Here is a 14,414-nt window from a genome sequence, read left to right on the forward strand (position 1 = left end):
CCTTCACCCAAACACACACACAGCCAGCTTTGAAGTGGTGAGAATGCAGGGATCAGAAATTACCCGAGAGACAGCTCTGCCTGTCTTTGAAGCTTTCCTTTGATACTACTATTTCTTCTCCTCTCTTACGCTAGGAGGCTAAAAGCTGCCTTTTCTTATTGATATGGGGTAATTAATGAAGCCATAGCATTAACATAACCCAAGTTCCTGAACGGGAGAATTCAACAGAGACACTTATGTTTCTTTAGTTAAGTCTAAGGGATGCAAAATAAGAATTTGGCTGGGCAGTGATGTGAAGTGCCCAAATGCCCTGTCAAGGTGGTTCTTGGTCTCTGCAGCCAAAGAAAAGCATGATATTATCATGCCAAAAAAATCCCAATGTGACTTTGATGGCTCAGCTGCCCTGTGAAGATCAGCTGCACAGCTTCATTTAGTCAAGAATCAGGAAAACATTAGTAATTAATTACCATCCGTGGTTAAATTTCAATGCACAACAAGCATGTCACAGTCTGAAATTAAGGGTGGCATTGTGCCACCACCAAAATCATGAGGGTAATTAAAATGCATCAGTCTGTGGTGGACATGAAGGGTTAGTATGGTGAGCAAGAGCAACTGTGAGCAGGTCCAGCACCCATGACGTGTCAGAGCCTGCCAGATCTCACTCACTGTTTTTGCAAAGTGGCACCAAAAATGTCCAAGTTCTGCAGCTGGCAGCTTGGCAAAGACACATTCTGCAGGGTCCGTGAATAATTCAAGAGAGAGGTACACGAGGCACTTCAGAAATGCAGTGATTCTGTCTGTAGAAGCAAAGCTTAAAAATAAAACCCCAGAATGGTGGGTCTTGTTTTACTCACTGCAAGCTTAAAACTTCTGCTTTTTCACCTTCATTTTGAAAGTATTTAAATGTGTAAGAGGGAGGAGCCAGTTGAGGGAGACTTCAGCAGAGACCACGTGAGGCTCTCACGTAAGCACCTGTCAACCTGCACAGCACAATGTGTGAGCACACAGCAAGATAAAGCAACCTGGAAAATGCAATGTCAGCTTTCCTGGGGAACTGCTGGAGTGTCACTGTGCAGCTCCACAACCAGGAGAAACACCCAGATTTGGGTTCTTTTGCCAGACTTGCCTGAATGAAGGACCAGAAGAGTTTCAGCAGCTCTGCTGTTTGGACTTGTCCCTTCTTTTCTTCTTCCCAGCAATGCAGAATTTGCTAAAAGCCAGTGTATTTCCAGTAATAAACGATGACTACTCTGATCAGAGGGGAAATCTTTGGCCTCTTCTGTGCACAGTCCATTTCTCACTGTCTGTGTGATCAGTCTCCCACTGATGGCAGTTCTCCTATTTAAATACCACTGAATACATCTGCCCCAAACCTCCTTCTACTTGTAAAAAGTCTCCCACTAAATTTCACTTCTGGTACTTAAAGGCCTTTCCAACGTGTGCAGTTTGGAGGGTGACTCAACAGACCCTCATCCAGTTATTTAAGTGCAAAAAAGTACAAAGCCTTATCCTGTGTCCCTTCTTCAACGTGCCTTACAGAAAAGAGGCACTTCAGCATTGCCATTTGCATGTTAGCACCTAATTCCTCATCTCCCTGCTGTTTACAAATATTAAATGTTTCCTAGGAATACATAAGCTAAGTCCCAAATCAACAATGACTGTGTAAACTGCTCCCTGGAAAAATTATCACCTCCTACTGTGTTCCTGAGGGTTCTCCATATTTCTGTTATTTAATAAGGATGATACTCTCTGATCTTTTTCTTACTTTTTTGTGTGTGTTTCTCCTTAATGCTGGTGCATTTTTCATGCTATCAGGCTAGTAACTGAGAAGCCAGAATCGTGTAGAAACCTCACTGAAGTACCTTCCCAACAGCATCTGTTGTGACAGGGGAGGAATTGCAATGGACTCTGTCTGTAACTGACTGCAATCGCTCATTCCCAGCAGGCACAATAAGGAAAGCAAATCATTGTGAGAGCACAATCTTAATTCTTATTCTCCAATTACCAGAGTAGTTAATTAGTGACAAAAAAAAAAAGGAGCTCACTGTTTGTCAATATGTGCTCCAGTTGGCAAAACTAGCAAGCTACGCATTTATTTAATCTTCCAAGCCAAATTTGCTCATGATTTAAGTGGCTCCAACTCCAATTCTACTTCAGTCAAATGAAATGTTCCTATTTATACCTTAAACAGAGACCTTCAGGTTTGCAAAAACTCTGGGATGCCCACTGGAATAGCAAAGTGCCACATAAAGGTCATGGGTTGGTGCAGCCTTAAAGGAGCAGTCACACAGCCCAGGTTTGGGCTAAATGGGTAGAGAACAGACTCCCCTGCAGACTGGCTTAAAGCAAGAAATAAGCCAGGTGTTAGCAGCAATGCTCTGGAGGAGCAGAGCTGCTCCCCACTGACAGCAGGCAAAGGTTAGTGCCCTGTGCCCAGAGCTGGCCTTGGCAAGTCCTGCTGTCCCCTGGCAGCAAATGATGGCAGAGGAACAATGTGCAGCTCCCAGGAGAGTTCACCTTGAGCCGAACAGAATCCCAATGCCAGATGCTGAGTTTCAGAAAGGAACTCCTTAGTTAGCTTTTCAGCATATATAGCATTATTGTATTGCAAGGGAGCTTCAGAGGAAACTGGATTCATCCGAGAAAACGAGCACACCCAAATGAAGTGTGACATGGGAATCCATCACACACTGTCAGTGCTCTCTCAGCAGACCATCATTTCACTTCCCTGCAGAACTTGGGGTGAAAAGGAGCTAGTGCTGTAGCTCTGTGTTTATATGCAAATATACAGGGAGTAGAGAAGCAGCTGCTTCTGCAGCAAACTGGTATTTAAACCTGCCTATATGAAAAAGGCAAATCAAAATTAAGCATTCTTTATTTTACTACTTCTTAGGCCAATTCCCCGCCCTTTGAGGGAGAATGTCTCACCTGGGAAACAGAGCTGCACTATTTCCTTCAGCAGCTCAGCTCCTGGCCTTTCCCAGAGAACAGAGGTTCAGACTCTGAGCTGCTGAACTCTGGGTCAGCACACAACGTGCTTCTGTGTGCTGAAACACAGTTATCACTTCTGAAAGAAAAAGAAGTCTCACCTCATTATAACATGGCCTATGGGTGCCAAATACTCATCTTGATATAATGAACTTTTTTATTTTAATAGGCTTCATAATCAGAAGAGAAGGCTCCAGAGAGACAATGTGAAACATGGAGGTATTTAGTGCTGTTACTGGCAACGGAGAGTCCTGGTGGATGTCAGAGACCAATTCCACCCTGGATAGAGACCTGAGCTGAGCTAAGGCCGTCAGGTCCCGTTAACATCTCCTGATGTGCTGAGGAGAGCCATATGGAGTGTGTGCAGACACAGGAAATCTCAGGGTTCAAGCAGGGTGAAGTGTTCACAAAACAAATCACTTGTGGAAACAGGTAACACTTGCTGTAGTAGCTGCTGTTCAAGATGTGCTGCTGCTGGCAAGCAAATTCTTGAGGAGCACCTACCAATGATCCTCTCTGTTGTGTTTATCGAGCCAAAAAAAAACCCAGCCCAAGATTTCTCAATGGCTCTCAAAAGAGAGAAGGCTGAACCTCAGGCTGTTGATGTGCTGGTACATTGCAAAAATGTTTTCTCAGCAGACACTACAAACACAGCAACTGGGGTCTAAGGTGATAAATCAGAAATTCAAGCAAAAGCTTCAGAGCTTAGAAAGAACTCAGTGATCTGGGGATGCACAAGCAAAGCAAGACAAATTTAAACTGGAACACTCTGCAGGCATTCCGAGCCTTTTGCCAGCTTTATGTTTCCACACTTGCAGTGGGTTCCCAGTTTTCTGCCACGTCAAGAGACAAGAATGAAATGCAGAGTGGCTGCAGAGGCCATGGCCCACCTTGCCATCCTCGGTGTAGACGTTCTCGTTGTAGCCTTTGACGATTGTGCGGTCGATGAAGAGGCTCCGCATCACCACGATCACTTTTAACACCTTTCCTAAGGTAACCTGTGAAGAACAGCACAAGGACATCAACTGAGGGAGAGTCAATGGTGTCTGAATTCATCAAGGTAACAGCTTAAGTTGATGCAATTTCAGGTTTCAATATTTTATAGAGAGACCAAAATAAAAGATCTAAAAGCAGTGTGTGTTATGAGGAGGAGAGAGACTATAAAGTGCAGAACAAACAAACATTCATTTGCAACTGAAAATGTATGAGTTCACAGAATTCCCTTGTGCAGACATGACACTGCCAAGCAATTCTCTCCATTTTATTAACACCACAACTCAATAACTTGTCAAAAACAATGGGCAAATGTGATTATTTTCGATGAATTTGATATTCTCCAATATAAGTCCACTTAGAGAAAAACAATTCGAAAGAAGAATCAGACTCTCCTAATGCTGGCTTGTAAAAGCATGCCACAAGTTTAATGGAAACCATTTTCTGTCCAATAAAAATGTAAAATTATTTCAAAGGAAACTACAGCTTAAAGTAAAAACGTTACATTTTCAAAGGTTTCATTTCCTTCTGTGAAAGTGTTAAAGTGCAAAGAATAAAACTAGCATAATGGAAAATACAGAGGGTCAGTCAGAGTATAACAACAGAAATAAGCCTAAATTACATTATTGACAAAAATGCAATAATGAAGGCATTTTAATCTAAAAATCAATTTACATTTCAAAGATGAAGTTGTACTTCAATACGGTTAAGATGTGTGTCTAACAAGAATCCTGTCTTTGTATTTTGTTATGCAGAGATTATTAGAGAGCTTTTCCTCACTCACAAAAGCATAAAACTGAGATAAAAAAGAAACAATTAGCTCATTTTAGTATTTCCTAACCAGCAGCAGCTCATTTTCTGCCAGTGTTCCAACATTTCATCCTGTATAGATTAACACCCACTGAAACAAATGTGTTTTTACTGCTGACCTCAGCAGACAAATCCACACCTAAAGAAATCAGTCAATACGCACCTTTATTGATCTGTTGGATGTTATTCCTTTGTAACTTCTGTTAATGACTCCTGCCCATCACCTTGTTCCAACACCAGCAGCCTCAGCCTGAGCTGATTTAATCAGCAGAGAGCAGGACAGAGTCACAAACTCTGGACAGAAGTGATGCCAAGCCTTTGGCATGGGACAGGGAGAACTCCAGCAGGGAAGAGTCTGAACAACAGGGCAGGACAAGTTCACAGCAAGAGAAAAGACAGAGGAGCAAGAAAGGAAGAAAATGACAGCCATCAAGCAGACAGGCTGCCAGGCATAATGCTGCAAGAACATAAAAAGTGGGTCAGAAGAATGGGTAATTTCTGAAGAAAAATATGTGAAAGGCTGAAGGACAGGAACTTGTATCAGAGCCTGAGCCATGGACACAGCAGGAACCATGAACATGTGTGGAAACACCATGTTGTGCTCTCAGCTGCTGTGAATTTTGGTTTAAATGCAGTATCTTGCCAGGGTACTCCTAAACAAGACCTACTTGGTCCTCATATACAGAAAATGAGCAGAGTTATTTCAGCACCTAACACTGTATTAATTAAGTCAGAAATGCAAAGTCATGACCCAGAGGTGCCTAAGCTACGATGCTGATCATCCACTGGAATCACAGAGTTTTGTCATAATTGCTAAGAGGAGGAAGCTAATAAACTTTGAGAGAAGTTGCCAGCACATTAAGAGTTAACAGCTTTCAATTTATTTTTCTGCCTTATTAAAACTGGCACTTCAGTGGGATATTGGTCTGCTGAGAGAACGGACTCTTATTTATAACTTCACACTAGGCATCAACCATACATAATAAATTTAAAAGCAGGAAAAGGAGACATTTGAAAGAAAAAGAAATTTTAATGGGAAGGATAAGGCTGCCCTACAAACACCCAGACCCAGCTTTCTGTACAGTATTTCCTATCCCCATTGCCTTCACACACTTCAGCTGAAGCTCCCTTCTTCCCTCTTTCTCTTTACATTGTGCATTCACAGCATTTCCTAGTGCTGCCAGGTAGAAATAAATCTGAGGTTGATCTGAAGCTGTGTGGGATGTTCCTGAAAATCCTCTCAGTGAACAGTGGAACATAACACGGTGAAAAATCCTGTGTGTGGCACTCCAGCTTGCTGGAATGAACTCACTGCTGCCCTCAAACCTCCTCCTCACATCATTTACCTGCACAAATGCTCCTGCATTAGCTCCCTGCCTTTCTCTGGGTGATGTGACTTCACACTCTTCCAGTGGTTCACTCCCCACTTCCAGAACCCATCACAGCACTGAAATGCCACATCCTGCACAATGTCCAGGCCAGTACCTGGATCACACACTTGCCTGACCACCGAAATTCAAAATTCCTGTCTCCCACAGGTGTAAGGAGCTGTGGAAACCCAACCCTAGCTGGGTACCTCAGTGAGCTCCTTGAGGAAGGTCCTATTGCTTTATAGGGGGCACCCAGGCACCCTGGAAATCCAAACTTTGGCTGGGTTGATGCTGAGTTGTCTGAATTAGCTCCTACAGTGCTCTGGTACTAGAACAAAAAACTTTCCTCTTTTGTACCACTCTTGTTTTGACAAGGGATTCCTGTAGATTCTACTCTGGCTGGAAGAGAGATCAAGACTTGGGAGATGATTTCTGCAGGACTGTATCATTAGTTAAGTCTGACAGAAGCAGGAATTTTGTAAAAGAGTAGCTCAGAGAAATTACAGTTAATCATTTTAACAGCACTGAAAGAATGAGGGTAGTAGTACAAAGAATGAACAGCAGCCTGTCACCAGACTGGAGGATGCTGTGAGATGCAGAAGCCAGAACTATGCTCCACAGCTATTTGCAGGGTGAAGCACATTCCATATTGTACACAGCAAATGCAATACCCTTTTATTTTATTCCCCCAGTAATGAAGATTCGTAACTATTTCCAGGGCTTAATGTTTTTTTTACTCCACTGTATTTTACAAATCATGTTTTCCAGCAGACCATTCTATTCCAATCCCTGCTCAACTTGGCTACTTGGTCAGAACAGATCTATGTATGGAACATAATTTACACTTACAGTCAGTCATACAACTGTGTCCCTACAGATCACCTGAACGAAGGCAATAAAACACTAATGGCTTTGGTAAACCAGAAATGTGATAGTTCTACTCCAAGCTCCAAGAGTGCAGGTCTCTCCTGGAGGTCCAGACTCACCCAGATGGTCCCTATTTATTGAAATGTCCTTCATTTCCACAGGTACCAACTGAGAGAAATTTCTTCCCTTGTTCAGAAAAGATACCTTTCAATTGTGACAAGAAGGCAACAATTTCCTTTCTAAGGCAAGTTTTCCTATTAAATTTCAACTTCTCCTGTCGATATCCTGTTAAGACAGCACTTGGCTTTTTAATATTTTGCCTGAAGGATATATGCCAACTCGTCCTTGATGTAGAAAATTTTAATTCAAATCAATACATGTACAAGGTCACTTTAAAATTCAATTAATATGAATGAAAAAATATGCCCCACAGTTCTGTGAGCTGAAAATGGAACAGTTGCAAGTTAAATACTTCTGTAGCTTCTGTTTTGGGCTGTGTAATAACAATGTACTCCTAACTTCCTTTTAACTGAAGTATACTAAATTCAGACAGTTAAGTTATTCATAAATCCCCTGCTTCCTAAAATGGCAAGCCCCAGAAGAAGGTAGGACAGGCAGCTGATTGAAATCTGCAGTATTATGCAGCTTTTTTGACAAAGACATATAAAATAAAAATCTTCTTGAAATATCCCAGTTTTAAAAATATTTTGTCTATCACCAAGATAAATCTCAAGGAGCATCTGACAGACACAGTATGCCAAGAAAGGGAGAGGGGGAAACAGAATAATCAGGGAGAATGACTTAGATAATTTCTTGTAAGACTGCTAAAAAAAGTTCCCATTTAACACCAATTATAATTGGAAAGAAGAAAAGTACATTTCCAAGTAAGTCAGAATCACGGTCCACATGAGTTTACAAAAATGAAATGGATCAAACTTAATTTACCATGCCAGAACTCTGCCTGGAGGAAACAGTTTGAAATTCCCTCTTCAATTCTGCCTCCTCATTGAAGCTAATATCAAGTGAAAATCCCTTTTATGAACCATTTAAACAACATATTAACAAATGCTCTTTCTTAAAATTTATTTAAGTTTGATATCAGGAAAATGTATGGTGACAACACCAAGCTCCCACACTTTGTGAAATGAAAAATCCCCAAAGCTGCAGATTTCCCCTCAGCATTCCAGGGAATTTGCTGCTGATTTGAGCTGCAGATGCTCTGCAATGCAGAGCTAAAAGAAAGAAAACATTATTTTCAGTTAACATGGGCACCTCCCCGCTTCTATAAAAAGGAGCACAAGTGTGTGTGTGGTTTTTATTCACCTCAGAAATAAGGCAACATCCAACCAGAGATGTAACCAAGCTACAGATTTCCAGCAAAAGGCCAGACACCTGCTCCTTGCCATGGAACCAGCCATAAGCTCAGCCTCCCACTCACAGATCCTTCTTACTAATCACTACAATGTATGAAAGTCATATTTATACATGCTGGGGAAAAAAAAAGATTTTGCATTAAAAATAAAGATTAAAAAAACCCCCAAACCAAACCAACACACAGACTTTCAACTGGATTTTTTTCCTCTCGTTTTTTATGTCTCATCTGCTGCTGGTATGGCTGCATTTTCCCTCACACGCTCATTATTCTTTAATGATGCCTATTTGTAAATAGCAAGATAAGATGCAATTAAGCCATTAGAGTCTAAATAAACAAACATACTAATTAGGTTCTTTACAAGGATTTCTTTTTTTATGCAAGGGCTGGAATTTACCTTTCATTAGTCTAACCTAATTGCAATAGCGCCTGATAAAAAGTCAACATAAATGAAGGACTTTAAATGCTTCCACCATATCAAGGATGAGCTGGCTCTTCTCCCTTGGTAACATTCCCTATTCTCTTAATAAGGCAAAAAACCTGGCACAGGAATGTTGTTTAAAGGTTCAAGGACAGATTTTGCCAGTGGCCAGCCCCACTTAGGGAAGGGTCACACCAGTCCAGCTCTGCTACAGAAGATGAAATGGATTTTGTCTCTTTTTTCTTTCTTAAATTAGAGTACACCAGGAATTCTACATGGATGAAAATCATGTCTGATCTTCCACAGTATAAATCTATGGGAATATCAATACACACCTGAGAGCTTTGGGCACAGTAACCCTGTGGAGGCAGCAAAGCTGAGGACATTTCTTCCAAGTCTTTCTCTACTTTTCTCTACTCTTTTTCCCTTTTCCCAATGGAAAAGACTCTTCCTCATCTTCCTCATTCTTCATTAGACAAGCAGAGAATATTTCCCAATTTACTTGCCAACTCCTGCTTATGTACTTTGTTAATTCAAGACATTCTTCCCCTGCCCATATCACCTCAAACACTGACTTAATGCCCTTTAAATTTTAATTTAAATGAATTTAATGCTGATTTTAATGCTTTTTAAATGCTGGTTCTTCATCTTAAGGCACAAACTCTGAAGACTGCAGTCACAAGTCCCACTGTGAGCTCAGGAGTGATTCCTCCAGCTCACAGCAGATCCTGAACCATCCCAGGAGTTCCCTCAAACACCAAACCCAAGCTATTGTCTCCAAGGCAGTAAATCCTTAAATGAAGTCATCCTACAGGCCCAAAAATCAGGTGTCCAAGCCACCAAATGTGGCCACCAGAGCTACATCCCACCCTTCCATGACCCTGCCTGCCTTAATCCTGTGCCTGAGTGCTGGTTTCCTGATAGAACACCCCACAGGGAAGGAGGAAGGCTCATACTGCAAAACACTTTGGAAATACGAAATTTTCTTGGAAATAACAGCACTGAATTGTTTCCAATCAATACAACATCAATACTGTTTTCAAATCACTTTGTAAATTCCCCCCAGTCCTCCCAGTTCTCCAACATCAGGATCTCATGCAGAGAAATCAGTCTCGTGCCTTTCTTTATGGGCAAATAATAAATTTCAGCTTCCATCTTCCCCACAAAAATAATAATGGTTTTATGTAAAACACTAATAAACAACAATGAGACACAAGGAATTATTCAGCTTCAGGGAACAGATGTCTGGCCTATCTGCAATTAATACAACCCACTGCCACACAATCAGACTGCTGCAAATGCCGGGAACAAGATCTGAAAGTTCAAATGCAAATGTGTCTGGTTTTAAGGAGAATGAATAAAACTGTTTAAAAACCTGCCTCATATTTTTAAATGACAGATCTATTAAAAATCTAGGCAGCAGTATAAATTCATAAAAATTAATTTAACAGCAAAAATTCATAAGATAATCTGGAAAGAAAAAAAAAAATCATGATTTCTGACCTGAGTCTGGCAGAAACGATTCAGTTTTTCAGGTTGGAAGTTACCTACACATATCATTGTGCTTTAGAATTTGCAGGAAACAGTTCCACTATCTGCAAAAATATTTACCAAGTGCTTTCTTACCAAGTAATTTCTGTAGTAGTTCTTTACAAATATTGGGGATAAAAAGAATTTAAAGACAAAGTAGTTCCCAGACATAAATAAGAAAATGAACTTCTTCCCCAAGTAGGACTGGCTGGGTAAATGATGCTAAGGAACTCAGCTGGAAAAGCTGGGTAAAGTTCATTATCTTCTAAAATCTTTCTCTTATTAACGAATCAATTGTATACAGGATTTGTTTCGCACAAAAAATATTCTGAATTTTGATAACAGAATCAACGTATGTGAAACAATCACAAAATAATTTGATTTTAGTAGGAAAAATAATGTACCTAGGAATACAACTAATCATTCAAGGAAAAAATATCTAGTTATTTTCATTCATTAGAAATTAGTGCATGTTTTCTTAATACACAAAGTAAAGTTTATCTATTTACAATTCCTGGTATTTGACCAATAAAATCTCACAAAAACCTTAAGGAGTCCACAGTTCCCTGTGCTGCTGCTGGAAATTAATTTTGCATAACACAGTTATTAGAGCTGGTATAATTCTATGTTTAGTCTATTTTATACATAGTGCTATTAAAAGATTAATTGAAAAATCACTGGTGAAGACAGGGATTAAACAGCACCTTGAAATGCCACAATAAACTGCTTTTAAAATCGGCCGAGGATCTCACGCAGCTCTGAAAGGTTTCAATTATTTATGTGTTTGGCCTGTGTAGCATAAATCCAGACTAATGAGGTACAATTGCTGTGTATAAATCGAAAGCATAAAAAACCTCCTCATTGTCTGGAGGCAGCAGTTCATTTTTCTCACAGGAGTTTGCAGTTTCTGGTCCAGCTGAGCAGGAGGTTTATTCACCAGCAGTCTGACCATCAGGCTCACACAGCTCCTAATCACTACAGAATTTTCCAGAATTGTTGGGGTTGGAAGGGACTTCTGGAGATCATCCCATCTAACCCCCTGCCCAAGGCTGGGTCACCTGGAGCAGGTGACACAGGAACATTTCCAGATGGGTTTGGAACGTCTCCAGAGAGGGAGATCCACACCCTCCCTTGGTTCCTCTTTCAGAGCTCTGCCACCCTCCATGAAAAGAAGTTTATCACAGAATATTCTGAGGTGGAAGGGACCCACAAGGATCATTGAATCTAACTCTTATGTGAATGGCCCATAAAGTGATCAAACCCACAAACCTGGCATTACTGGCACCGTGCCCTGACCAAAGGAGCTCATCTCAGGGTTCTTCCTCTCACACTGAACTGAAACTTTCTGTGGTTTCTTTTAGTTTATGGCCATTGCTCCTCATCCTGTCCCTGGGCATTCACTGTAGAGAGTCTGGCACTGACTTGACACCTCTTGGAGATATCTACGTGAATTGCTGAGATCCCCTCTCAGCCTTCCCTTCTCCAGACTAACCCGGCCCAGCTCCCAGTGTCTCCTCATCAGAGAGATGCTCCAGCCCTCAAATCCTCTCTGCTGGGGCCTCTCCAGCAGCTCCTTGCTCTTCTTGAGAAGAAAGACATCTTCTTGAACCACCAGATGAACCTTAGTGGTGCAAGTCCCACCTCTACAGCTAAGGACACAAACAGATTTCCATGTGCAAATGAAGTTGTAGAGTCTGGGGCTGAAACTTTCCATCTTGGATCTTTTTCCTAAAGCTAATTTGTTTGGTAAAGGTCTCAACGTTTCTTGAGTTTCAAAGAGTCTCACAGGCCTCCCTTCTCCTTCTTCCCCATCTCCTTCCAATCATTTACACATTTTTAAGATATGGATAGTGCTTACCACTGCCTTTGAAGGTGAATGCACAGGTTTTCCCTGGTAGATGGAATAGTTGTGTTTGAAGATGTTATAAAACCTGGACCTTTGCATCATGGACCTTCCTAAGATGCTGGGTGTGCTATGAACAGTCCAAGGATGAGCTGGGTTGAGATTATACAGTTAGTTAATTAACTCTGGGCAAACAGCATGGCTGTGAGATATTTTGAAATAAAATGAGCATTATCTGGAGCCTCTGGCACTGAGGTAAACCACACTGCTGCAGGGGCCCAGCTCCAGATGTAACTTGGGCTAAGTTCAGAGTGAGAAATCACAAGTGCTGAAGAAACCTCCCTTCTTCTGGGGGAGGTGCTCTTCACACTGCCCATCCCACAGCACCTTTTTCACTGAAGGATCTGTGGCTGAAAACAGCAAAAGCTTTTGTAGCAGTCAGGGCCAGATGGAAAGTGCCATATTGGCAACATCAACTGAGACAGATGGGAAAGAGGGAAAACCTGGCTAAAAGAAAAAATGATAAACCCATCACACGATCACACACAAAAATACTTTAAAAACAATCTTTTTGATCCCTGATCCAAGGAAAATATGCACACCACTGGTTCAACATGGGGCTGGGATCTTGTAGAAACAAAAATGTCCTTGATTTAGAGAGCAAACGCCACATGGAATTCACTCTCACTGCTGCTGGTGAAAGGTGCTTCCTTTAGTTACGCCCAACCTCGTTCCTTGGCAGTCACACCCAAGGTAATTTACCTTATTGCTTAATTGTGTCTAAGTCTTGAAAAACTTTATCTATTTCCTGACCACCTCAAAAAGGCACCAAAAGTGGAAGGTACTTCAGTATGCAAAGAAAGGCTCCAAGAGAATGGAAAGCATTTCAAAGTAAAGAAGCAAAACCAGACATTTTTCCATAGCAAAACAGATAAAATACAAAGTCAGCTTAAGAGCAAAACTTCTAAGACTTATAACTTCTTAAGACTGCACTGATGAATTCTATTATTTTCTGGAATATATTGTTCCACTTGGTGAATCCAACAATTGCAGATTAAATGTTTTAATGCCAGCTGTTTATTTTAACCTCTGACTCAGTTAATCTCTTGTGAATTTGTGACTGTTCAAAGAAAGTTAATAATGAGATGTTAGACAGTTGATTAATTAAAACTAAATACCATTAAAATATTTAAAAATTAACAGTAATCACAGCAATAGTTGCTACAGGGAAATTTCTATGAGAAATGTAAGATGGAAAAGACTGAACTGGCCTCAGTTCTTCATCCGTGTATACAGTGTATTTTCTAGTTTTATTTAAAATTTGGCTAAATATGTGACTTCTGTCTTTCCCTAGAAGGAAATCAGCATCCAGCTGCCACACCATGGACTCCTCTTCCACTTTGCTTGGAGCTTAGAAGACTTCTTCTGCTGTAAGCACAACAGCTGCCTATAAAAATGGATGTGAACAATAGGTTCCTTTGCAATGAAATCTTGCTTGGTCAGGCAGAAGTAAGTCGAATGTATTGGACTTGTTTATCTCAAATCCAGCCTTTACTGCTCATTTACTTCAAAGGCAAATTCTTAACTTCATCATATAACAGAAATTCACTGACCCAAGAGCAATGTGAACAAATTTAAATCATATTGGTCTCCTTCTTCTTTTCTTCTTCACAACATTCTCTTCCTTCTTAATTATCATGACTCAGATTCACTCATTGCCAAGTCTGCTGAAAATCACAGTGAATATTTGAGTTTGTGCTCGTATTTCTACAATCACATTTAACAATAAAGCAACAGATCTTCTGTTTAAAAGGGAAATTATTTTTATCACTTATTTGCCTAAGAGCAAGAAAGATGCTGCATTGCTGTGGCAAATGAAGAATGATGTATTAAAAAAAAAAAACAACTCCAGAACTCTCAAACTTTAATAACCTGCCTTTTTTTGGACAGCAATTCAACCTGTTAAGAAAATCAACTCAAGGGAGAAAATGATCCAACTTACCAGAAGCATTGCAGAGGTTCCATTTGGTCGAGAGAGCTGGATGGTCATTTCAGGGAACATTCTATCAATCCGACTGATCACATCATCAACGTATCTACCAACCAAACCAAACAGCAGCATTAACACAGGGGTTCTCTCTCACACACTCAGATTATAAAACTGTGCTTTTTAAAAACATTTATCCTTTTCAGAAATTATCCTTTTAAAAGTTATCCTTT

General features: G+C 40.6%; 1 protein-coding gene across 1 annotated transcript in view; it reads right to left on the reverse strand.

Moving 5' to 3' along the window:
- The window catches only part of MED27 (mediator complex subunit 27), an 83,563-nt gene that overhangs the window by 12,487 nt on the left and 56,662 nt on the right, over nucleotides 1-14,414 (reverse strand). The window contains exons 4-5 of the mRNA XM_066332795.1: nucleotides 14,197-14,290; nucleotides 3,879-3,986 (exon numbers count right to left, since the gene is read on the reverse strand). Coding sequence (XP_066188892.1) covers nucleotides 3,879-3,986; nucleotides 14,197-14,290 — 202 coding nt within the window. The remainder of the gene's footprint in view (nucleotides 1-3,878; nucleotides 3,987-14,196; nucleotides 14,291-14,414) is intronic.

The sequence above is a fragment of the Sylvia atricapilla genome, chromosome 19 (genome assembly GCF_009819655.1).
Source record: "Sylvia atricapilla isolate bSylAtr1 chromosome 19, bSylAtr1.pri, whole genome shotgun sequence".
NCBI lineage: Eukaryota > Metazoa > Chordata > Aves > Passeriformes > Sylviidae > Sylvia > Sylvia atricapilla.